The sequence below is a fragment of the Ruditapes philippinarum genome, unplaced genomic scaffold (genome assembly GCF_026571515.1).
Source record: "Ruditapes philippinarum isolate M1 unplaced genomic scaffold, ASM2657151v2 ctg287_1_1_1_1, whole genome shotgun sequence".
NCBI lineage: Eukaryota > Metazoa > Mollusca > Bivalvia > Venerida > Veneridae > Ruditapes > Ruditapes philippinarum.
In genome coordinates, this window is record NW_026856730.1 from 326,265 (window position 1) to 350,976 (window position 24,712).

At 34.9% G+C, this 24,712-nt stretch overlaps 1 protein-coding gene across 1 annotated transcript in view; it reads left to right on the plus strand.

Annotated features, from left to right (window-relative positions):
• Positions 1-24,306, plus strand: part of LOC132747502 (cGMP-inhibited 3',5'-cyclic phosphodiesterase 3A-like) — a gene marked incomplete at its 3' end in the record, with an annotated part of 138,968 nt that extends 114,662 nt beyond the window's left edge. The window contains exons 6-12 of the mRNA XM_060736902.1: positions 6,092-6,203; positions 9,259-9,387; positions 20,137-20,324; positions 21,309-21,512; positions 22,321-22,482; positions 22,862-23,039; positions 24,232-24,306. Coding sequence (XP_060592885.1) covers positions 6,092-6,203; positions 9,259-9,387; positions 20,137-20,324; positions 21,309-21,512; positions 22,321-22,482; positions 22,862-23,039; positions 24,232-24,306 — 1,048 coding nt within the window. The remainder of the gene's footprint in view (positions 1-6,091; positions 6,204-9,258; positions 9,388-20,136; positions 20,325-21,308; positions 21,513-22,320; positions 22,483-22,861; positions 23,040-24,231) is intronic.
• Between the last annotated feature and the right edge of the window lie 406 nt (positions 24,307-24,712).

The window sequence follows — 24,712 nt, forward strand, 5'->3', positions numbered from 1 at the left end:
TACTTTAGTGCAAAAATAGAAAATACATTCCGTAGACCTGTTCTTATCGGCGATAAAGAAATGCAATACGACAAAATCGGCGCGCTGAACATAAAATGACTGAACGGAACGCATACCCTATATATCGTAGCTTAACCATTTAAAATATATTTTAAAAAATTTAATGTCCAGTTTCAAATAATAAAGCTCATCTGTTCCCACCGATTATTAACAAAATGAATGCAATAAAATTGGCACGTAAATGACATAATAACGGAATTGCCGGAAATTGTTGCTAATTATAAGTAACAAAGGTAGGCATGCATACTTCTCTTCAGATAGCAAGAGACCTTTACAAAATTTGTAATTCTTTAAAAACAAAAACAAAACAAAAAAACAAAGGTCATTCCTGATTGGAGAGGTCAAGGAGAGGTGACCCTGGAATATTGAATTTTGTATCAAAATTCTGTAAATGAAAAAAGTAACCACCCCAATTTCGAACTCATGGGAACAAGTTTATAAGCATGCTTAGGCAACTCTAGAACACGTTGTCATATGGGTGTGCGATCTCGTGTTTCAATGTATATTGCATTTGATACAGCTTTCCGGAATTTGTAGATGCTTATGACAGGAACTAAAAATGCTACCGAAATATGAAGCCTTAATCGAATTTTTATTACATTTTCCATTTTAGTGGAACAAACCTCTGCTTTTGACTTAAGTTGTAAACAAGAAATGTTGTTGGACGTTATTAGCATACCTAGCACATAATTTAATAGCTGAACCAATATGCAGCCTGCAATGAAAATACAACTGCGTCGTATCATATTTTATTTTCAACTGCGTCGTATCATTTAGTAAACACCATTATTTTCTTGGAAAATAAACATCTCTTTTTAATGAAATTTAAGTAAATGATGCAAAATCATATTTTGAAGTTTATGGTGAACTCTGAAACGAGTATACAATTGATTTGAAGGAAAAAACGATGGATAAAGCAATATGAACTGCGTCGTATCTACACATTTTCACAAAAATTCTGCTCCGCTTCGAGTTGCAAGTTCGCTATAACTTTTTTTTTACAAAATAGTTGTGCAAGCAACATATACCGAACGAAGCGGAAAATAGTGTAGCGTGTTAATACATATATCTGGTTTTCAGTCATTTCCAACAAAAATAGTAATAATAAAAAACATACGTTTTTCGTTCCAAGATGGCGGCGTTTGTTTACATTTTGAAGGATACGACGCAGTTTTGATTCCCAGCCCTGATCAAAGAGTTACACCATGGTCAGGGGGAACAAAAGTGGAAGAATTTCTTATCTGTTGCAGATGCAGTTTAACCAAACTTTTAATATTGGAAATTCAACTCTAGCTGTTGTCTTGAATGATGAAATATGCTTTCAGTCTCAATTCTTAACATGTAGCTAGTATTGTAAATTGATTAAAAACTGTAATTTCAAACATTGAACATCTGAGAGTCCCAGGTTCAAGTCCAGGTCAGGCTGCACATTTTTCTCACCCTGTGACACAACTTTTAAATTTGTTGAAAATGGTTGTGATTTGATGTACAATGGTTTAAAACATCCTTTCCCATCAAAGGATTCAGCCATTGCCAAAAGTATAGAGCCAGGCCTGACTGCAAAATTTAATCCAGTTTTGTCAGACCAGGCTCTAAACTGTGGACTAATGTTAAATTTTCATCTTGATACCACAAAATTGATAATGGACAGTTCCAAAAATGAAAACCTAGAGTAAAGGTTAAGAAAGTAATGCCATACTTTATAGAAATGTATAGAACCCTTTAAAAGGCAATGTTAATCTTAAATTAGTACCGGAAATTATCCTATCATGAAACTAGTGACGCTGCTTAGCAATTTGATGTGTCAGGGATCTTAATTGTGACACTGACTTGACGAGGATGATAGAATCTAACCCCAATTAGTGATTACATTACTGGCATTGCCTTATATGGGATTAGTCATTAATTTCTGCAGAATAACATAGAAGCTTTGACAGAAATAGAAACTGATTTGCATAAAATGACAGTGTCACTGAGAACAAGTTTTGTGATAAATTGTTCTATACCATAACTGATATTGATAGAAAAATTATTTACAGTATACCAAGTAATGTTAAGGCTTTGATGGTTCTAAGAACTCCACTGAGGTCCAAAGGCCTGATATTTCTTACAAAGATCAGCTGGGACACTTAAAACAGGAAATTAAAAAAAAAACACAATGACAGAAATAAGTTGATCATGCTGTTCTTTGTCCAATTTGTGTGAAAAGCATTGCAACACTTTTCAATTTTTGTGCATTTTTCTGAATTAGAAAAATTATTCTGGAAAAATGGGGTGAGCGAATTGTGTGAAATTTTGGTCTACATCAAATAGAACATGAATCTGGAAAAAAATTATTTTAAATCCTGTATTATCAAAAGCGTTAGTTAAGTTCGTTTAAATGTTTACTGTTGATAGAAAATATTAGGAAATGGCAATGCAATGCAAGTTTAAACATCTGAAACATTGTTGGGATATAATTGGTATATAATAGTAACAGAATTATTCAAATTAATGCCATGAAAAAGTCATTCTCCTAACAATAATTTCTAATGTATTGCAGGTTCTTGTGTTTCATTTAAAGTAAATCTAACTTTCTTGGGACAATTTCAGTTTAAATTATGAAAATTATTCCTTGCTCCTATGAAAAATATTTAGCAATCTTTTATGTTTTCCAATAAAATTTGAGCTTTCTTCAAGAAAATGATTAACTTTGTAAGTACATGTATATTCTTAAAAATGTAGGTTTATGGTAAAGGTTGAGATTGAGTGACTGAGTGACTGTTCTCTCATTAGTGGGACCGTTTTCTGTGGGAAAAATTGCTTTTCTCCCTCGATATCAAAGAAACAAAATATCAATTGCAAAAGGAAATTAGAAATCTAAGAAGGCGTTAGAGTGCATGGATAAATGGGTATCGCATTATTTAATCTGAATGCCGTCTTACGGACGCAGTCTAATAGAAGAGTAATCAGTCAGCGAACATCTTTTTTACATTTAGTAACAAAGTCATGCATATTAAATGCATCTGCCGTCTATGTCGCCATTTTCCGCATGAACACGATGCTTTCGGAATGGCAGTCTAATTTGGCCCTGAATTAATCGGATGCAAATTAATTGCTACTTACAGCAAACGGAGGTTTTTCCTGGACGTTTGTAATGAAGAATTTCTCAAGTCAGAGTATTAGATTGAGGGGAATAGTTTTCGGTAAAAGGGGAAGCGAGCTTTTAAGTCCTCCTTGCAAACCATAAGAGGGATTGAATTTAAATTTTTCCCGCCTATCTTATCTTCCATTGCAACTAATTTATCACTTTATAAGTAGATAATTGAGCCACGTCATTACAAAACTAACATAGTGTGTTTGCGACCAGCATGGATCCAGACCAGCCTGCGCATCCGCGCAGTCTGATCAGGATCCATGCTATTCGCTATTAGTTACCCTACTTGTAATAGGGTGGGTAAGCGAACAGCATGGATCCTGTTTAGACAGCGCGGATGCGCAGGCTGGTCTGAATCCATGCTGGTCGCAAACGCACTATGTTGGTTTTGTCATGACGCGGCTCAATTATATTTTAACTGTTATTAATTTTGGATGAAAAGGAAGAATACAAAGAAACCACACATCATTAATCGTTATTCATTTTGAATGTTTAATTGTAAATAATATTTTCTTTCTTGCAATGTCTAAAATTAAATCCTGAATTAATTAGAACGCTACAGAAGAGCAGATTGGGTAAAAGAGGCTCTACAATATTATTGCTTAAACATGATAAAACCATACAGTTTCTATTTGTTTAAGATTAACATGTAAATGTAATTCATTCATTTATTTTAGCCATACAAGAACACTTGCATTTGCAGATTAAATTGCAATAACCATAGGAAAGTGAAATTCTCTGTACAAAGCATTGATTTTTTTGCATAGTACATTACACTATTAGCTAATACACTCGCAGGAATTGCTTTGTATATTATTAAGACACCTGAGGCCAAAACTTCTCTTGCTAAGAATTAAGTGTTTCTGTTTAGCGGAGAGAGAAAAACGCGGTAAGGAAAGTCTCATGAGTGAGTTACAGGGCATGGTTAAACACTATGTCAATACAGCATCTCTATGGGGACATCCTGCATGCAAGAAAACGAAGACGATTATCGAAATTACTTGTCAAACTTATCTCTGTAGATGACATATTGGTCTGGATACGTAAATTCAAACGTCTCGTGTAATCTTCGCCTTTTCATTGTCCATGATAATGTTACTGCGGAACCCGAATCTATTGTTTTCTTATTTAGATTTCTCGAAAGAATCAACCTGTACAAAGGCAAACATATGTAATGTATATAATGTGTACTTAAACTGTGTACAAGATGTGAGCTAAGGTAGTTTACCAGAGATGTATGTCTTACATCTGCAGCATACAGTGTACATGCCGTGTACTATTTCAAAAAGTACACAATATATATTACACAGGGGGATACTGGTACAATTGAGCTATCCAGTCAGTCCTTGATATCATACAAATTAAAAGGATAAAATATCCACACAAAAAAATATTCAGTATTAAAAGGTTATAGCATTAGATGCAATATTTTATTGCTCTTAAAATATTCTAATTAATGGCATTTACAGGAGAGAAAAACAATAAATCAATTGATGTGGAATCTTAAAATTTTAGATGATATAAATTGTGCAGCAGCCTTAAAATTGAAAACCGTGATGTGATTTAAATTTCAAATTTTATTGTAGTTTAAACACTTTGTGCAAGTTTTATGTAGAAAATTTGCAGTGCTCTATCCAGCATTGAGAAAAAGTGGAGCATGCTGCACCCCCTGGACAGCTCTTGTTAATGTTTCTGTCTTTGTGTATTTTTTCTTCTACCTGAGATATACCAGAAATGTGGACAATTATGAACACTGTGTTACAGGCTGTTTGTCTTGTCCAAGATTGTCAGAGATAAAATACTGAAGAGAAATGTCGAGGAGGGAATCAATATTTCCCCTGTGCAGATGATTATTATTGAAAGGCGTAGAAAATTGGAGAAAAATAATTGAGTTGTATAAGGACTGGACAGTAATGATCCATTCTATTCAAGGAGTTAACCTGGCTGAAATCTTGAGATATTGTACGGGCTTGGGCTGATTAATTAACCTCCCCCCCCCCCCTCCAAACAAATAAAAAATTCTGTAGATTTGAATTTTTTTCTTTTTTTATTAAAAATTATTTGGTAATTGAACTTGAGTTTTCAATATCATAATGCAAAAAATAAAGTGCAAATATGTATAACCTTGTCCGAATGCGCAAATTGGCATTCTTACTGGAATGATGTGATCTTTACTTATGGAATGCACTGTCTATTTGTTGAAATTTCTGATTTGTTGAAAATAAGTTTTCTACCGTCCTTTCCTAACAGAATGCTTTTAAGGGTGACAAAAAAAAGTGCTCTATTTCCCTTTAATGGAATTTTAATGACTGCTTGAATTGCTCATAAAAATAACTTCATATCCGATAAAAACATTTTAATTATTTGAATACATTTCCCAAATGCACATGAGATAATAAACCCAAATAACCTGCTGGAACCAAAAGTGATAAAACCTTTGCTGGAGCCCGGCTAGTCAAAATATATCAAGCCAAAGCTTGATTCTGAGATATTTTCGTTCTGGGGCATAATCTCGCTAGAGGCGAGATATTGCCCAGACACGAAAATAGCACAATATCTCGTCGCGCAGTACAATTAGTTGGACTAGAGCCCGGCCTGCACATTTGTGAAATCTGATCAGGCTCAATAATCTGTGGGAACCACAAGTGATATAAGCCTTTGCTGGAGCCCGGCCTGCACATTTGTGAAATCTGGCCAGGCTCTTTACAGCTGTCAGACTTGAACATAGTTTTAATTCCACATAGAGTTAAAAAAGTTGTAGACCTTTTATGTTGATACTGATGTGCTGTTTGATCTATGCCTGTGCTGGCTGCATAGGTAGAAGCATTGGCTGCCAGCAGGGTAAAGTTTGATTATTACTGATAAATGATTATGATTATGTTTTTATTTTTTCAGGTTGCATATAAGTTATTTATGGAGGTAGGGTTGTTTGAAACATTCCGGATACCAGTGGCTGCTTTCATGAACTACTTCCACGCACTAGAGCTAGGATATAGAGATAAGCCATGTAAGTCTTAAAACATTTGCATAGTATTGTTATAGCTAAGTGACGGTATGGCTGAGTAATTAACACGTCAGACTAGTATCTAAGGATCGCAAGCCGCATGGGTTCAAACCATGTCTTGAGCAAGTAATTCTTTCCTTGAGCAAGAAATTTTTACACTCATTGCTCAGTTCTGGTTGGTTCCAGGAACAGATTCAAAAGTATGTCTGTAAGCTTTCTACACAAACTAAAATTAATTCCGTATAAACCAAAGCTAAGTTTTGCTCTGGTAAGTAAAAAACCAGGAAAAGACTTTTTATCAGATGCTCATTAAGAAAACTTGTTGCCCTCTTAGCTCTGTAGAGAGAGAATAGGATTCATAATAGATAGGTTCTTGTTCGATCCTCTAGCGAGATGATAACCCTCTTGGGCAATTAATCTAAGAAATTGAGTCTTGGGATCATTTGAGCCGTGTCATGACAAAACCAACGCAATGCGTTTGCGACCAGCATGGATCCAGACCAGCCCGCGCAGTCTGATCAGGATCCATGCTGTTCGCTTACAAATCCTGTTGCATGAAGAGAAACTGATAGTGAACAGCATGGATCCTGATCAGACTGTGTGGATGCGCAGGCTGGTCTGGATCCATGCCGGTCGCAAACCCACTATGTTGGTTTTGTCGTGACGCAGCTCATTTGTCTCTCATAGTGGATTCAGACATTACATGGGAAAAGTATTCGGTCACTTGGGGAGAAATTGGTACATTGTAGTTATCCAGGAAAGCATTGTAGGTAGACTGATTGCCAAGATTCAACTAAAAAAATGTTAAAATTGGCGTAAAATTTGGTGGCTATGTGGGTTTAAACCCTGTCATGGGCAAGCCAATGTTTCCCTGTGCCAGAATTTTTACACTCATTGCTTTATACTAGTTGGTTCCAGGAACAAATTTGATAGTGTTTCTATAAGCTTATAACTTCCTACACAATCACAGTTAAATTCTGTATAAACTATTAATAAGTAAAACTAAAGGATTGTTATTTTCTCTGTAAAGAAAATGACTATTGGTTGACATATAAGGCAGACTTCAGGTCTCCTACGGTCTGGAAAAGAGTTAATATAATGTTACACATGAATCAGACAGCTTGATGGATGGACAGCTCTTAAATTAAATTAATAAAAACCTTAACGTTCTTGCCAGTGATACAAAGATGATATTTAGAAAATTGTTGAGTCTTAAAATTGAAATGTGAAATAAGAAAAAAATGACCGATTATGGAAAATTTGTCGTCGTTTTCTTAGTGGGCTATTTTATATTGGTAGTTTTGAGTTCTTTTACAATGTGAAATTGCAAATTACAGATTCGAAAATGGAAATGACACAAATTTTCGCTGTCATAAAATCTGCAATATAGAGACTCTTAAACAGATCTAAAACAGAAATTACTGATTATGGAAATCGTGTATTGATTTGGGAATCAGAGGCTGTTAGGAACCGTGTCATTATTCGTGTAATTATTCGTGACTTTTGAATAAAAAAATGTAGGTGTGAATAGAAAATGTCACAATTATTGTAGTCTTCATTGATCACCATATGAGCCGTGTCATGACAAAACCAACATAATGGGTTTGTGACCAGCATGGATCCAGACCAGCCTGCGCATCCGCGCAGTCTGATCAGGATCCATGCTGTTCGCTATCAGTTTCTCTACTTGTTATAGAGTTTGTAAGCGAACAGGATGGATCCTGATCAGACTGCGCGGATGCGCAGGCTGGTCTGGATCCATGCTGGTCGCAAACCCATTATGTTGGTTTTGTCGTGACGCGGCTCATATATCATTTTGATTTTTTGTCTTATAAAGTCTGATAAAAGGCTTTTGTGACCTTTAATAAGAAGACATACCGTAACATGAAAGTACGCATTTCCGGGAATTGTGTTTTGATGTTTGATGAATGATTTCCTCAATGACATGGGCAAGAGAAAGCCTTCTTAAATTTACTGGTAAAAGCTAAAAGCATTCCATAGTAAAAACGAGGAACATTTTCTTGAGGCGGAATTCATTTCATAGAATTAACAGATGAAACAAGGTGGTTTGAAGTTGAGAAAAGAAACCTATGGAAATTTTTTCCTCATCAATAAAATTTTAGGGTAGTATTTTACCTCTTTAATGGGCAATAGAGTGTCGCAAATGAGATTGAACTTGTGACCTCTCATTTATACAACATAAAATCTTTGTTTTCTCCAGAAAAATAAAAAAACAGAATTAAGTTCTATGAACATTTAATATAATTGTATCTAATCTTGTTTTGACAAACAAAATAATTATGTTCTTTAAAAAAGAGAAAAGAGATGTAGAGTTATCCCCCCCCCCTTTTTGTGGAGGGGGGTGGAAAGAAAGATCTATAAGTAATTAAAGTTTTCCCAATTTCATCAAAAAAAAATCCATCATTTTCATTTTAAAGTTAAAAAACTTGTTTTCAATTAAAGGCAGGTAATTCTGCAAAGCTGTTAAGAGAATTGTGCCCCCTTTTTACTAGACTTGTGCCCCCTTTTTTATTTTGCTTTTATTCATGTACACTTAAGCACTGATAAAAGTGGCGCTTGCTGCTCCTTGGTCAGCTCTAGTGCTGAAATTTTGTAATAAACTGTCTCTGATAGATAAACAAGACTGACCTTTGAATGGGACACATACATTGTAACATGAAATATTTCATTATAACAATACTGACTTTGTCATACAGACTGTTCATCCTTTGACATTATCTGTTTGAGTGATTAAAGAATCAATATGAGCCGCGTCATGAATGGGTTTGCGACCAGCATGGATCCAGGATCCATGCTGTTCGCTTACAAACCCTATAACAAGTAGAGAAACTGATAGCGAACAGCATGGATCCTGATCCATTATGTTGGTTTTGTCGTGACGTGGCTCTTATAATAAAATCAAGTAGCCAACGATAAAGAAGGATGTAAGATCGCTTTGATATGCCAGCTGACTTGGTACTTTATCAGTGTCATAGGTCAGATATAAATGCCGCCTCATCACACTTAAGGTTGATATTCTATGTTTGTGTAATTATAGATCACAATCGGGTACATGCGACTGACGTGTTACACGGGGTGTATTATATGAGTACACAGCCTATTCCTGGTTTTACACAAGTCAGCACCACAGATATATTTCCTAGGCAAGGATCCTCAAGTGAATCAGGTATGACTGAATTTTCATTTTTTGTCAATTGTAAACACCCCTATCCCCACCCTCGGGGCAGTAGTGGGAGAGTGGGGGAAATTTAGTTTTTACCCTACATCATTCTGTGCCCACCCTATCAGTTCAGTGCAGTGGAAACGGTTTGGCATCAAAATACACCACATTTCATCACCTTAGTGCAATAACTTCTATTAAATTTAGAAGGACATAACCTGTTACTGCACTAAGGTGACAAATTTAACTTTTAATAAACTTAAAAAAGTAATATATTCAATTTTTTTAGCTTCTGAACTACAGGTAATTTGAAATTTACAGTTTGTTTTTACTCAACTACTCGGTATTGTATGTGTACAATATTTTTAGTATATATTTCAATTAATACGTTAAATATGTTACCAATAATGTTTAATCTTTCCTTGTGATATTTCAAGAATGCGGTTTATTGGTAAAGAACTGGATTCCACCTGTAAAACCCAGTTTTTCAGTTCTGACAATCTTACATCATCCTTTATTGTTTTTATACAAAACAAAATTGGCAAGGTTGCTTTGTTGACATTAAAATTACTCTACCACAATTAATTATTTGTCTTTCATATATGACTGTATATCATACTTCATGATCATGTGACCAGATGTATATCTGATAAATCCCTCATTCTTGAATCTCATTGGTCGAAATTAGGTTCATGGATTTAGCATTGTTTGAAATCTGAACGGGACAACAAAAAATACGGCATGATAAATTTGATCTTGATATTATTAAGTACATCAATATACATGTAGACTGTGACCAAGATTTTATTTATCAATTATAGGGATATTACATTACTTCACATAATGTATTGAACCAGTCTGTGGAAGTAAAAATTGTATAAACTTGCAGACTTTGTGTAATGACTTTGCCTTAATTTTAGAACAGTATTGACTGTGACAAAAATTTTATATTACATTATTTCACATAATGAATTGGACCAGTATTGGAAGTAGAAATTATAAGCAGTTTAACCCTTAACCCTGCAGACTGTCTATAATGAATTATATAATATTTAATTATATTTATTACATAACCCTTGGCCTTTAAAACTTTTGGAAATGAATTTGCTTTAAATTTAGAACAGTTCATTATAAAATGAAGGGATTTCAATTTCAAAATACAAAAAATGTACAATCAATAGTTGAGTCTGGTCAGACTGCAGGGATGCGCAGGCTGGCTTGGCTCTATACTGGTGGGTGGCAAAGGCATATATCTTTTGGGTCAATAAAGGGAGACACAGGCAAAATTTTCATTTCTTCGTTTTGAATTTTTAATTCATTTATCTGTAAATGTCCTCAAAATGAATACACCAGGCAGTCACAGAAACAAAACATTTTTCCTTATAAAGAATAAAATGGTGGTTTCCTAAGTTGACCCACGTGGGTCAGGTTAGAGCATAGTTGTCACAGTGATATCTTGAAACGTTCAAGAACATGTCAAATGAATGATTTAGGTTTGTTTCAATCATACTATATCCACAATCTTCCAGGGTTTGTTCTAGTCACATTACTAGTTTTAAAACTACTTTGTGGTTCTGTCGGCGTCTAAATTTCGTTCAACATATATGTATAGATATATTTACGCTTCAAACCGAAAATATAAAGTATTTACAGAAATTCATGCCGGGACTTTTACAAATGTCACTTTAGCGTGATTCGAGTACAAAAGATGATTTTGTTATTTTTGTCAAAAATTGCCTGAGTTAACCCTTTAAGACTGATATCATATTACTTGACTAATATATATAGGACCAGTTACACCAGTCTAAAGGAAGTAGAAATTGCAACCAGTTTGCAAGCTAGCCTAATGAAATGTTAGAAATTCAGAGTGCAGTTAAGGTTTATTTTCCATTTCCTAAAGCATGCAAATCATTTGAAATGTCAACATGACTAGCATAAACTTTATTTGCCAAATTTCATCAAAGTGGCAACAGAGCTATTCACTTTGATATCTGATAAAATAATATAGTTAATGATATTCTTAATGGTTTTTAACTGGCTTTGTCAGGTTACAGAAAAATTGTCAGATTTTCTGAGTAATACATAAGTTTTCCATTATGACAGATTTTAGCCACTATAATAGACAGATATTGATAGTGAGTTTTGTCAGATGCGCTTAAATTGACAATGTTAGTTTTCACAAATAATATGATGGTTTTGTTTTCTTTGTCAAATTAATAATAATTAAGATACCTTTTGGCAGATATATATATGTTGCCAACTTTGTAAGATATTAACCATTGCTTGAAAAATTTGTCAGATAATAAGATCCCTGTTGGCAGATATACATGTTGCCAACTTTGTCAGTTTTTGGTCATTTCTTGAAAATTTGTTGCATACATTTTAGTAAAAATGCTATTGTCCGATTAACATATTGTAAGTATTGTTTGTAAAATTGTCAGATTGCTTTAAAATAATTGCCAATTTACAAAACTCATTGCCTTCAATTTTGACATCTTTTTTTTTATCCCCCGCCGATGGAATCGGGAGGGGGATATAGTTTTGGCGTTGTCCGTCCGTCCTTCCGTCCGTCCGTCCATCCGTCCGTCCGAATTTCGTTTCCGGAGTAGATCTCTGCAACTAATGGCTGGAATTCAACGAAACTTTATGGGAATGTTGATCAACATGTGAAGTTGTGCACCTGGGTATTTTCGTCTGGATATTTTTAGTATTTTTAGAGTTATTGCCCTTGACTTAGAATTTCGTTTCCGGAGTAGTTCTCTGCAACTAATGGCTGGAATTCAACGAAACTTTATGGGAATGTTGATCAGCATGTGAAGTTGTGCACCTAGGTATTTTCGTCTGGATATTTTTAGTATTTTTAGAGTTATTGCCCTTGACTTAGTAAAATTTTGTAATTTTCAACTTGTGTCGCATGTAACTCAAAAAGTATTTGACCTAGAGTCATGAAACTTTACAGGAATGTTGATCAGTATGTGTAGTTATGCACCTGGGTATTTTCGTCTGGATTTATTTAGTATTTTTAGAGTTATTGCCCTTGACTTAGTAAAATTTTGTCATTTTCAACTTGTGTCGCATGTAACTCAAAAAGTATTTGACCTAGAGTCATGAAACTTTACAGGAATGTTGATCAGTATGTGTAGTTGTGCACCTGGGTATTTTTGTCTGGATTTATTTAGTATTTTAAGAGTTATTGCCCTTGACTTAGTTAAATTTTGTCATTTTCAACTTGTGTCGCATGTAACTCAAAAAGTATTTGACCTAGAGTCATGAAACTTTACAGGAATGTTGATCAGTATGTGTAGTTGTGCACCTGGGTATTTTCGTCTGGATATTTTTAGTATTTATAGAGTTATTGCCCTTGACTTAGTAAAATTTTGCAATTTTCAACTTGTGTCGCATGTAACTCAAAAAGTATTTGACCTAGAGTCATGATACTTTACAGGAATGTTGATCAGCATGTGTAGTTGTGCACCTGGGTATTTTTGTCTGGATTTATTTAGTATTTTCAGAGTTATTGCCCTTGACTTAGAAAATGTTTGCAATTTTCAACATGTGTCGCATGTAACTCAAAAAGGATTTGACATAGAGTCATTAAACCTTATTGGAAAGTTGCTCAGCATATTTAGTTTGTTCCTGGGGTTTCGCTTGTGGATTTATCCAGTATTTGAGAGTTATTTCCCTTGACTTAGTAAAAACTGTTTCATTATGTTGTTATTTGATCCTTGAATCAACCAACTTAACAGGAATAATGATCAACATCACTAAATTACAGGAATAATGATTCACCTCACTGTGGATTTTTTTCATTTTTTTCAGTTTTGTTAGAGTTATTGCCCTTGAATTACAGTAGTATAAATTTGCAATTTTCAACTTGGGGTTTGCTTGGGGATTTATTCAGTATTTGTAAAGTTCTTGCCCTTTACTTAGTAAAAAGATTTTTAGTTTTCAAAAAATATTTGACCTAGAGTCATAAGATTGACAGAACAGTGGCGCGGACGGGGCACCCGTGTCCTATGGACACATTTCTAGTTTTTATTAAAGAAGAATTATAATGATTTGTTACAATAACATTTAAAAATATTTGAAAATTGTGAGATCCCTTCTTGATGCCTTGAAAATGGCAATGAAGTCTGGAGATTAAGATGTTTTTACATCTAGGTGAGCTATTGTGATCCCCCACCGTCCGTCGTCGTGCGTCGTCAGCAATTTCTTTAAACAACATCTCCTCAGAAACAAATGACTGCACAGCAACCAAACTTTACAGGAATGATCCTAGGGTGGTCCCCTGCCAAAGTTGATCAAATGGTTCCGGTCTGTTGCATAAGTAGGTCACAGGGCCAGAAAAGGAGTTTCAAAAATGCAAAATTAAAAAATCTTGTCTGAAAGTACAAGGCCTAGAGCTTTGATATTTGGTATATGATATAACCTATAGGTCCTCTACCAAAATTGTTCAAATTTTAGCCCTGGTACAAGGTTTGAAGGTACAAGGCTTCAAGTTCAAAGAATATTACAGTTTATGCCATGATTAATATATAAATAAAGCCTTATGTCTTCAGTTGTTGTGTTAATAATAACCAGTACTCGGCGGGGGATATAAATTCAACGAATTTGCTTGTTGATGAATGGAATGTTGAACGATTTCTTTTATTATGTTAATATCATGTGGAATCACCTTAAACTACTCTACTTGATTTCCTTTGATCATGATGAAACTCAGGTGCTTTGGAAGCAGAAAGAAACAATTATCCATGTGTGAAACCATTTCTTATTACATAGTTTGAAACAAAATACATTTTGCATGGCAGACCAATTAGATGTAAGTATTTCAGTTATTCGGTGAGTTTGTCTTTGAACGCAGCAAGAATTTCAGGTTGAGTGGGTTAAAACTTCAGAGATGATGTAAAAACTGAACATTTAACAGGTGTTAATGAAAACATATATGCAAGTGTGGAATAGTGAACAGGTTGAAACCTGTTAATTTTGTCCGTAAATTAAACCCCCGCTGTCTGATGCTAAACGTAAACGAGGATTGAAAATATAATCTTTCAGAAAAAAATTGTTTATGCTGTATAATGAATAATTTATTTGAGATATGAAAGTTATTTGATTAAAGATATCCTTTAAAGTAAATAGATGCTTTTTCACATAACCAACTATTACCTCCCCTTGGGCCACCATTTTGGGGTCATTCCTAATATATCTTATTTTATATGCTTAAGATAAAATTCTCTCATTATTCTTTCATCTTCATGGAAACTGATAAAAATCTTTTACATATTGTTGCTATAATATTTTGCTGCATATGTATACAAGAATTTGAAAATTCATGTAAATCAGTCTGCTGTTTATAGGGAATTTTTTTTTCATATTTTGTCAATTACATTAATTATAGAGAATATTGACCGCATCTTTTGGCAAGGGAGATAATTATTGTAAAAATCAGGAACTTACCATCAGTTGTTAATTATATAAAAATGGTTAAAAATGGTTCTAATTTTTTTTTGGCATGACAAAAAAAAACCCCGAACAGTTGATTGTTGTGGTTAAAAGGACAATCAGGGTGAGAGAAAAAAAGTTACGAAACAGAAAAAAATATGAATAAATTTGTGATGAAAACTGATCTTTTTTCTCCCTTGATGGTTTATTATTGAATTCATTATACCATATTTGCATATTGTCCTCATTATGCGGTGTTGAAATGTCATAGCGGAGGTTAAATAGTTCCGTTATGGATGACCTACACTGTGATTAATTGGGGTACGATTTCCCAAACACATCGGCCCGATATTCATCATCGCAATATTTTGTATAAAATATGGCATAAATCAGTTTGTATTCAATAATATACTCGAAAAATGATAGATTGTACGTTTGTTCTTTTTTGTATTCCTATGACTAAATGAATTCAACAAGATGGAAAAAGGGAAAAAAGAAAATTAAAGCTCAGGTTTTGACATAAAATTTTGATAAATGTTCGACTACGTGGGTTGTATGCATACAAAAATATGAATACTGGTAGTTTTTGACATTTGACAGTCAGATCTCTTACTGCCGTGGCAGTTTATAAGCTTTCATTTGTTGGCATCTGTATTGGTGTCTACTTTGTCATCTGCTATCTTTGTAATTCTGGCATCTCATTAGTACTTGATGAGTTCACATGATAATATCTTAAGACGATTACCGCACTTTTCACTTTCTAATAATCGTATTTTTCAAACCTGTATTTGATGTTTTGTAAGAAATTCATTACAAAGGGGTCTTTGTGTCAAGGTCACTTTGGGTCAGGTCACTGAATTCAGTTTTTAGCTCACCTGTCACAAAGTGACAGGGTGAGCTTTTGTGATCGCTTTTCGTCCGGCGTCCGTCCGTCCGTCCGTCGTCCGTCCGTAAACTTTTGCTTTAAATGACATCTCCTCATAAACCACTGAGCCAATTTCATCCAAACTTCACAGGAATGTTCCTTTGGTGGTCACCTTTAAAAATTGTTCAAAGAATTTAATTCCATGCAGAACTCTGGTTGCCATGGCAACCGAAAGAAAAATCTTTAAATATCTTCTTTTAAACAACCCTAAGAGCTAGAGCTTAGATATTTGGCAAGTTTGTTCAAATAAAAGCCCTGGGGTCAAAATTGGCCCCGCCCCAGGGGGTCATTGATTTTCCCTATATGCATATAGTAAAAACTTAAAAAATCTTCTTTTAAAGAACCCAAAGAGCTTAAGAGCTAAGATATTTGGCATGAAACATCTTCTAGTGAGTGTCTACCAAGTTTGTTCAAATAAAAGCCCTGGGGTCAAAATTGGCCCCGCCCCGGGGGTCATTGATTTTCCCTATATGGCATATAGTAAAAACTTAAAAAATCTTCTTTTAAAGACCGTAAGAGCTAGAGCTAAGATATTTGGCATGAAACATCTTCTAGTGAATGTTTACCAATTTTGTTCAAATAAAAGCCCTGGGGTCAAAATTGGCCCCGCCCCAGGGGGTCATTGATTTTCCCTATATGCATATAGTAAAAACTTAAAAAATCTTCTTTTTAAAAGAACCCAAAGAGCTAGAGCTAAGATATTAAGCATGAAACATCTTCTAGTGATTGTCTACCAAGTTTGTTCAAATTAAAAGCCCTGGGGTCAAAATTGGGGCCCCGCCCCGGGGGTCATTGATTTTCCCTATATGCATATAGTAAAAACTTAAAAAAATCTTCTTTTTAATGAAACCATAAGAGCTAGAGCTTAGATATTTGGCATGAAACATCTTCTAGTGAGTGTCTACCAAGTTTGTTCAAATAAAAGCCCTGGGGTCAAAAATTGGCCCCGCCCCGGGGGTCATTGATTTTCCCTATATGCATATAGTAAAAACTTAAAAAATCTTCTTTTAAGAACCGTAAGAGCTAGAGCTAAGATATTTGGCATGAAACATCTTCTAGTGAATGTCTACCAATTTTGTTCAAATAAAAGCCCTGGGGTCAAAATTGGCCCCGCCCCAGGGGGTCATTGATTTTCCCTATATGCATATAGTAAAAACTTAAAAAATCTTCTTTTAAAGAACCCAAAGAGCTAGAGCTAAGATATTAAGCATGAAGCATCTTCTAGTGAGTGTCTACCAAGTTTGTTCAAATTAAAGCCCTGGGGTCAAAATTGGCCCCGCCCCGGGGGGTCATTGATTTTCCCTATATGCATATAGTAAAAACTTAAAAAATCTTCTTTTTAATGAACATAAGAGCTAGAGCTTAGATATTTGGCATGAAACGTCTTCTAGTGAATGTCTACCAAGTTTGTTCAAATAAAAGCCCTGGGGTCAAAATTGACCACGCCCCAGGGGGTCATAGATTTTCCCTATATGCATAAAGTAAAAACTTAAAAAAATCTTCTTTTAAAGAACCCAAAGAGCTAGAGCTAAGATATTTAGCATGAAACATCTTCAAATGGGTGTCTACCAAGTTTGTTCAAATAAAAGCCCTGGGGTCAAAATTGGCCCCGCCCGGGGGGTCATTGATTTTCCTTATATGTGTATAGCAAAAACTTAAAAATCTTCTTTGAAAAAACCCAAATAGCTAGAGTTTAGATATTAAGCATGAAACATCTTCTTATGGGTGTCTACCAAGTCTGTTCAAATAAACAAATAAAAGCCCGTGGGTAAAATTGGCCTGGGGGTGGGGGGGGGGGCTACATACAGGTGAGCGACCTCAGGGCCATCATGGCCCTCTTGTTTTATGTTGTACAGCTTTTATATTAGATATATGTTGAGAAGTTAAAATTGTTTTGTGCTTTGGAGATTATAACCAGCTAATAGCTCCGGACTCTCATATGGTTCACAGCTTATTTTTAGCTCACCTGTCACAAAGTGACAGGGTGAGCTTTTGTGATCGCTTTTCGTCCGGCGTCCGTCCGGCGTCCGTCCGTAAACTTTTACTTTAAATGACATCTCCTCATAAACCACTAAGCCAATTTCATCCAAACTTCACAAGAATGTTCCTTTGGTGGTCACCTTTAAAAATTGTTCAAAGAATTTAATTCCATGCAGAACTCTGGTTGCCATGGCAACCGAAAGAAAAAACTTTAAATATCTTCTTTTAAAAAACCATAAGAGCTAGAGCTTAGATATTTGGCATGAAACATCTTCTAGTGAGTGTCTACCAAGTTTGTTCAAATAATAGCCCTTGGGTCAAAATAGGCCCCACCCCGGGGGGTCATTGATTTTCCCTATATGCATATAGTAAAAACTTAAAAAATCTTCTTTTAAAGAACCCAAAGAGCTAGAGCTAAGATATTGAGCATCAAACATGTTCTAATGGGTGTCTACCAAGTTTGTTCAAATAAAAGCACTGGGGTCAAAATTGAAAAAAAAAAGTTGTCCGTCCGTAAACTTTTACTTTAAATGACATCTCCTCATAAACCACTAAGCCAATTTCATCCAAACTTCACAGGAATGTTTCTTTGGTGGTCACCTTTAAAAATTGTTCAAAGAATTTAATTCCATGCAGAACTCTGGTTGCCATGGCAACCGAAAGAAAAAACTTTAAATATCTTCTTTTAAAAAACCATAAGAGCTAGAGCTTAGATATTTGGCATGAAACATCTTCTAGTGAGTGTCTACCAAGTTTGTTCAAATAATAGCCCTTGGGGCAAAATTGGCCCCGCCCCGGGGGGTCATTGATTTTCCCTATATGCATATAGTAAAAACTTAAAAAATCTTCTTTTAAAGAACCCAAAGAGCTAGAGCTAAGATATTGAGCATCAAACATGTTCTAATGGGTGTCTACCAAGTTTGTTCAAATAAAAGCCCTGGGGTCAAAATTGGCCCCGCCCCGGGGGGTCATTGATTTTCCCTATATGCATATAGTAAAAAGTTAAAAAATCTTCTTTTAAAGAACTCAAAGAGCTATGGCTAAGATATTGAGCATCAAACATGTTCTTATAGGTGTCTACCAAGTTTGTTCAAATAAAAGCCCTGGGGTCAAAATTGGCCCCGCCCAAGGGGGTCATTGATTTTCCCTATATGCATATAGTAAAAACTTAAAAAATCTTCTTTTAAAGAACCAAAAGAGTTAGAGCTAAGATATTTAGCATGAAACATGTTCTAATAAGTGTCTACCAAGTTTGTTCAAATAAAAAGCCCTGGGGTCAAAATTGGCCCCGCCCCGGGGGGTCATTGATTTTCCCTATATGCATATAGTAAAAACTTAAAAAATCTTTCTTTTAAAAGAACTCAAAGAGCTATGGCTAAGATATTTAGCATCAAAACATGTTCTAATAGGTGTCTACCAAGTTTGTTCAAATAAAAGCCCTGGGGTCAAAATTGGCACCGTCCGGGGGTCATTGATTTTCCTTATATGTGTATAGCAAAAACTTAAAAAAAATCTTCTTTGAAAAAACCCCAAATAGCTAGAGTTAAGATATTAAGCATGAAACATCTTTTAGTGAGTGTCTACAAAGTTTGTTCAAATAAAAGCCCTGGGGTCAAAACTGGCCCGGCCCCAGGGGGTGTCATTGTTTTTAACTATATGTGTATAGTAAAAACTTTAAAAAAATCTTCTTTTTAAAAAGCCTCATGAGCTAGAGCTTAGATGTTTAGCATGAAACATCTTCTTATGGGTGTCTACCAAGTTTGTGCAAATAAAAGCCCTTGGGTTAAATTGGCCCTGCAACGTTGGGGGGGGGGGTGGGGGTTGGGGGGGGCCTATATACAGGTGAGCGACCTCAGGGCCATCATGGCCCTTGTTATTGATACAACCCTGATATCTCACCAGTACGGTACATGGACTTGTCCATCTGTCAGAATGGACTTAAACCATTAATAAATTTTTAGGGAAAACATAAAAAGTACATGTATATACCAATTGAATAGCGAACAGTGCAGTCCACACACAGATGTGCTGGCAGAACTTGGTCTGCACTGGTCATGTGTGCAAATTCTGTTGGTGCGGCAGGCCAAGAGTTAAAGTAATACAGTCATAACTGTTACTGTTATGCCTTCACCTTGATGTCTGTATGACAAAAAAAGAAAGGAGAAATAAAGGAGCTGTTATGATGATTATATTTTGAGTAAACAGTGCAACCTTCACAGAGGGGCCCATTTGAACTTTCAATTTTCTTAGACGCATCGAGAAAAACGACTTCTCAAAATTCGACATATAGTTTTACTGTATATCCTGGCTTGAAAATATCAGATTTCCGTCAATCGTTAAAACTTATATGGAAATCATATTGTAGCTCCAGCATTGTATAGTTAATATTTTTGTGATGTTTCTACTTACAGAAGGAGATAGTGAAAGGTCGCCACCATCTTACAGAGCGAACAGTTTTGCTGCTGATGACAGTTACGGTATTATGGGCGGGAATTTCCCGCCTCTAGAACTGATGGCCATGTTTACTGCTGCCGCCATGCATGACTATGATCATCCAGGTCGTACAAATGCATTCCTAGTTGCCACACACGCACCTCAGGTGAGGTTTTCATGACACATTATAAGAGCCGCGTCACGACAAAACCAACATAGTGTGTTTGCGTCCAGCATGGATCCAGACCAGCCTGCGCATCCGCGCAGTCTGATCAGGATCCATGCTGTTCGCTTACCAATCCTTTTACAAGTAGAGAAAATGATAGCGATTAGCATGGATCCTGATCAGACTGCGCGGATGCGCAGGCTGGTCTGGATCCATGCTGGTCGCAAACCCATTATGTTGGTTTTGTCGTGACGCGGCTCAATTAACTATATTTTCACCGAGTTAGTTATACAAGTGATCGGATGTTCTCATAGTTTCAACAATATTTATTTATAATCAATACATTTTTACATAATAAGGTACAGAAAATTTATGGATCGAGTTGGAAGCTCAAGCTTTTTTTATAACTCTCTCGATGTTCTTGTGTATGGCTTGAAAAGAGTTAATACACATTTTCATGTCGCCCGTTTTCAATATGAACATCATATATTTTTAAATATTACTAAGTGTTGATTGGAAAATATCAGAATGTCCCATAACATTATATAAAGGAATAATATTGAAATGGAACATTTTATGATGGTTGAGCTGTTTTTCAATGTTTACTTGCTTTATGATATAGGTGATGGAAAGAAAATCTTACATTCATTGAAGCTTCATCAATATGTATTTAAATTGTCCATGAAATGATATAAAGCTCACTACAGTCTGATTTTATAACACTTTCCATGATTTGTTTAACCCTTAGCATGTTTGAGGTGACTGAATCAACCTATATATGATACCAGTGCAGACAAAATCTGATGAAATATCTGTGCAATCTGATCATGGTCTGCACTGTTTGCTTTTCCGTCAGTACATATTTTATAAAATGTTCCCTAAATCGATGAATTGTTTTGTCCAAAATGGAAGATGGACAAGTCCATTTAGTGTATTGACAACAAATGTGTGATACTGTTTATATCTAATTTATTGTTTTTCCAGGCTGTACTATACAATGATCGCTCAGTTCTAGAAAACCACCATGCTGCGTCTGCTTGGAACCTGTTCCTGTCAAGTCCCGATTTTAACTTCCTGTCAGGTCTTGATCAGGCGGAGTTTAAGAGGTTTCGTTACCTTGTTATTGAAGCTATCCTCGCTACAGATCTAAAACGCCATTTTGAAATATTAGCGGAATTTAATGCCAAAGTAAGTAAAATGTCATGTTAAACTATATGATTTCAGTGCTAATTTGAAAATAATGCCATCTGGAATATAAGCAAAACAATTAAGTTTTGAATTATGATTAAAGTGCAAATTGAAAAAATGGAAATTAGGCAAAATTTCTTACAAATATTCCATTTTAGTTGATTTAATTTTAATAAACTTTAGTTTGAAATATAAATAAAATTCAGTGTCTAAATTGCTATTTTTGAAAAAAAAAAAAAAGTAGTTATGCAAAATTAAGAATGTTTGTGAAACATTCAAATTGCTTAACAAATACTGTTATGAAATCTATTTGTCATCATAAACCCAATGAACAAAGGGTGCCATATGAAGAGGTTATGGAAAATGTTGCATTTACTTACCTGCTGGAAGTGAAAGTGATTTAAGGCTTTGGCGCCAGTATAGAGACAGGCTTAGTCTTCACTTCTGTACTATTCGACCAGGCTCTATACTTTTCTTTGCTCAATTTTTGTATTTTGATACTTTCAAATGGACTGTTTCAAATTCAAAGTGCAAATTCATCATTTAAATTCCTGTTATCACAAATAAGGAATAAGTTGAAATATATAGTCTCCCAAGTAAGGTACAGTGATTGGAAGTAACATGCTTTTACTCGCAAGACATGGTACACATTGAATTATATTGGCTCGAAGGACATGGTACAATGATTTTGTTCACATACTGTGAAATCCAGTAGGGTAAGAATAGGATAAAAAATTTAAAACTGCAATATAGAAGCATAACATTTTAATTAATACATCATTTATAATAAAGACATGTTAATATTCAGGTAAATGATGACCATGCTGTTGGTATTGACTGGACAGTAGAGACAGACCGACTACAGGTGGCACAGATGGTTATAAAACTCGCTGATATAAACGGTCCAGCTAAAATTAAAGATCTACACACGTCCTGGACTTACAGAATAGCTGAAGAATTCTATGAACAGGTAATTTCTGAACCAATATAAAGTATGTGTTGATAATTCAGATTGAAATTTTTTTCAGTACTCTTAATATTTAACTTATACTGTCGATTCCAGCAGTCTGATCATGGTCTGCACCGTTCACTATTCAGTCAGTACTTAATTTGATATTTTTCCTTAAATCATTATGATAAATGGTTATGGCTGGATTGATAGATGGACCAAGTCTGTTTAAGAGCTAAACAAGACATACCGGTAATATTTCATGAAAGTCTAGACCATTCTTGACTTAATGGGTTAAATGTTATCATTGTTATTCAAAAGTCACATTCAACTAAACAAAAATAAAGCAAGAAAGATTGAAGTTTATTCAAATGTTCTGTTTTACTGTTGTCTCTCACAGGGTGATGAAGAGTCTAGATTAGGAATGCCCATATCTCCTTATATGGATAGAAGAAATCCACAGTTACCTAAACTCCAGGAAACATTTATAAATCACCTGGTGGCGCCACTGTGCAACTCTCTAGTTACAGCCGGTTTATTACCTGGTACCTGGGTGGAGGAAGACAGTGACAATGAAGGTATGGTGTTGAATATCTTGCTTATTGTTCAATGTTGTTATATTTTTCTGGTCCTACGGGATCATTGATTTCACCACTTTAAAGTACTGAATATTAAGTACCGCTCAAGCCGGTGCTAGGGGGCGTGAGGGATGTTGCACTTTTTCATTATCCCTCATGTGCAGACTCAATCAAATTGTGCAATCAAATTGAGTCTGCAATTTTCATGTAATTTTGCTGATTTTAATGCTTCCAAGGGATCTTTTTTTCCAGATATTTATTGTCAAAACATGGCCCAGAGGTTGTGTCTTAAGTCAAGCTAAGTCAGGATAATGCTATGCAAAGTAGTTATAAGTTTGCAGACTTGGAAATCTCCCACTCCTCAAGAATCATGAGCGGGACATTAAATTCTTTGATGTGAGAAATTTGTCAGTTATTGGAAGGTTGATGGTTTTACCCAGGTTCCTACAAGTGTATAAAGAAAGAACAGAGAGTGTACTTTTAATTATAATTGGTCTGTAATGTTTTGAAAAGAGCAGTATGACATAATACTGTCAATATGATGATCAAATAATTTATAATAGTGAAAGGTTGTTTAAAAGTACAAGAAACCAGTGCTGCAAAGGTTTCATAATGAGGAGTCTTATTTTGGATTTGTCAACAGAATTACAAGAATGATTGTAGCAGATTCATGCAATTTTAAGTTATGTTGCATAATGCATCAATAACATTAAAAAATAAAACCAACTGTCTTGTTGTGCCCTGCAAGGGATTAAAGTTAACTATTTTGTCATACACTTACATGTGTGTAATGTCTAATTCTGTCATGAACAAAGTGGAGGAGATGAATAGAAATTGTGGGACACATTTAAGTGTGATGAATCTTAACTGGAAGATTTAGTCCAAGAATGAGTTGAAAGGCCATTAGCTAAATCATTATTTTACCATAAAAAAATCTGTTTAAAGTCCCTGCAATATTCAAGAATATAATGATGAGTTATTAATCTTGATTTGGCCATCAATCCTTTTGCATTATTAGATTAAATTTTTGCAGCTTCAGAAAAATCAATGAAATATTCAAATGCAGAGCAATGATTGAAATAGAATGGAGATTGGAAATTGTATTAATAAGAAAATTTTAGAATCATATTTACATGTTTGATTGCAAATGTGATGTGTCAAGGTTGACAGATTAGTTATTCTGTATTTGTAGGTGAATCCGACACAGAAAAAGGTGATAATATGATGAAAGACACTGAAGACGAGACCGAGACTGATACTGAATGTGGTGAGTATGCAAGTCATGTGACTGATTGCTAGGCAACTGGTGCTGCATATATTTATCATGTAACTGGTTGCTTAGTTACTTATAGTGTGTACCAGTCATGTGACTGGTTGGTTGGCAACTAGTCACTGAATATATTAGACATGTAACTGGTTGCTTTGTTACAATTTGTGTATAAAAGTTTTGTAACTGATTGCTAGGCAATAAGTGGGGAGTACAGATGTTATGTGATTGGTTGCTAGGCAACTAGTTGTGAGTATATATGTTAAGTGACTTATTGCTAGGCAACTTACATTTAATTTTGGTCTTATTCAATAGTCAGACATAATTTTCAGAATATTCTTTAATAAAGATTCAACAGTATTGGAGAAATTATAAAATCTGGTTTACCTATGAGTTAGAAAAATAA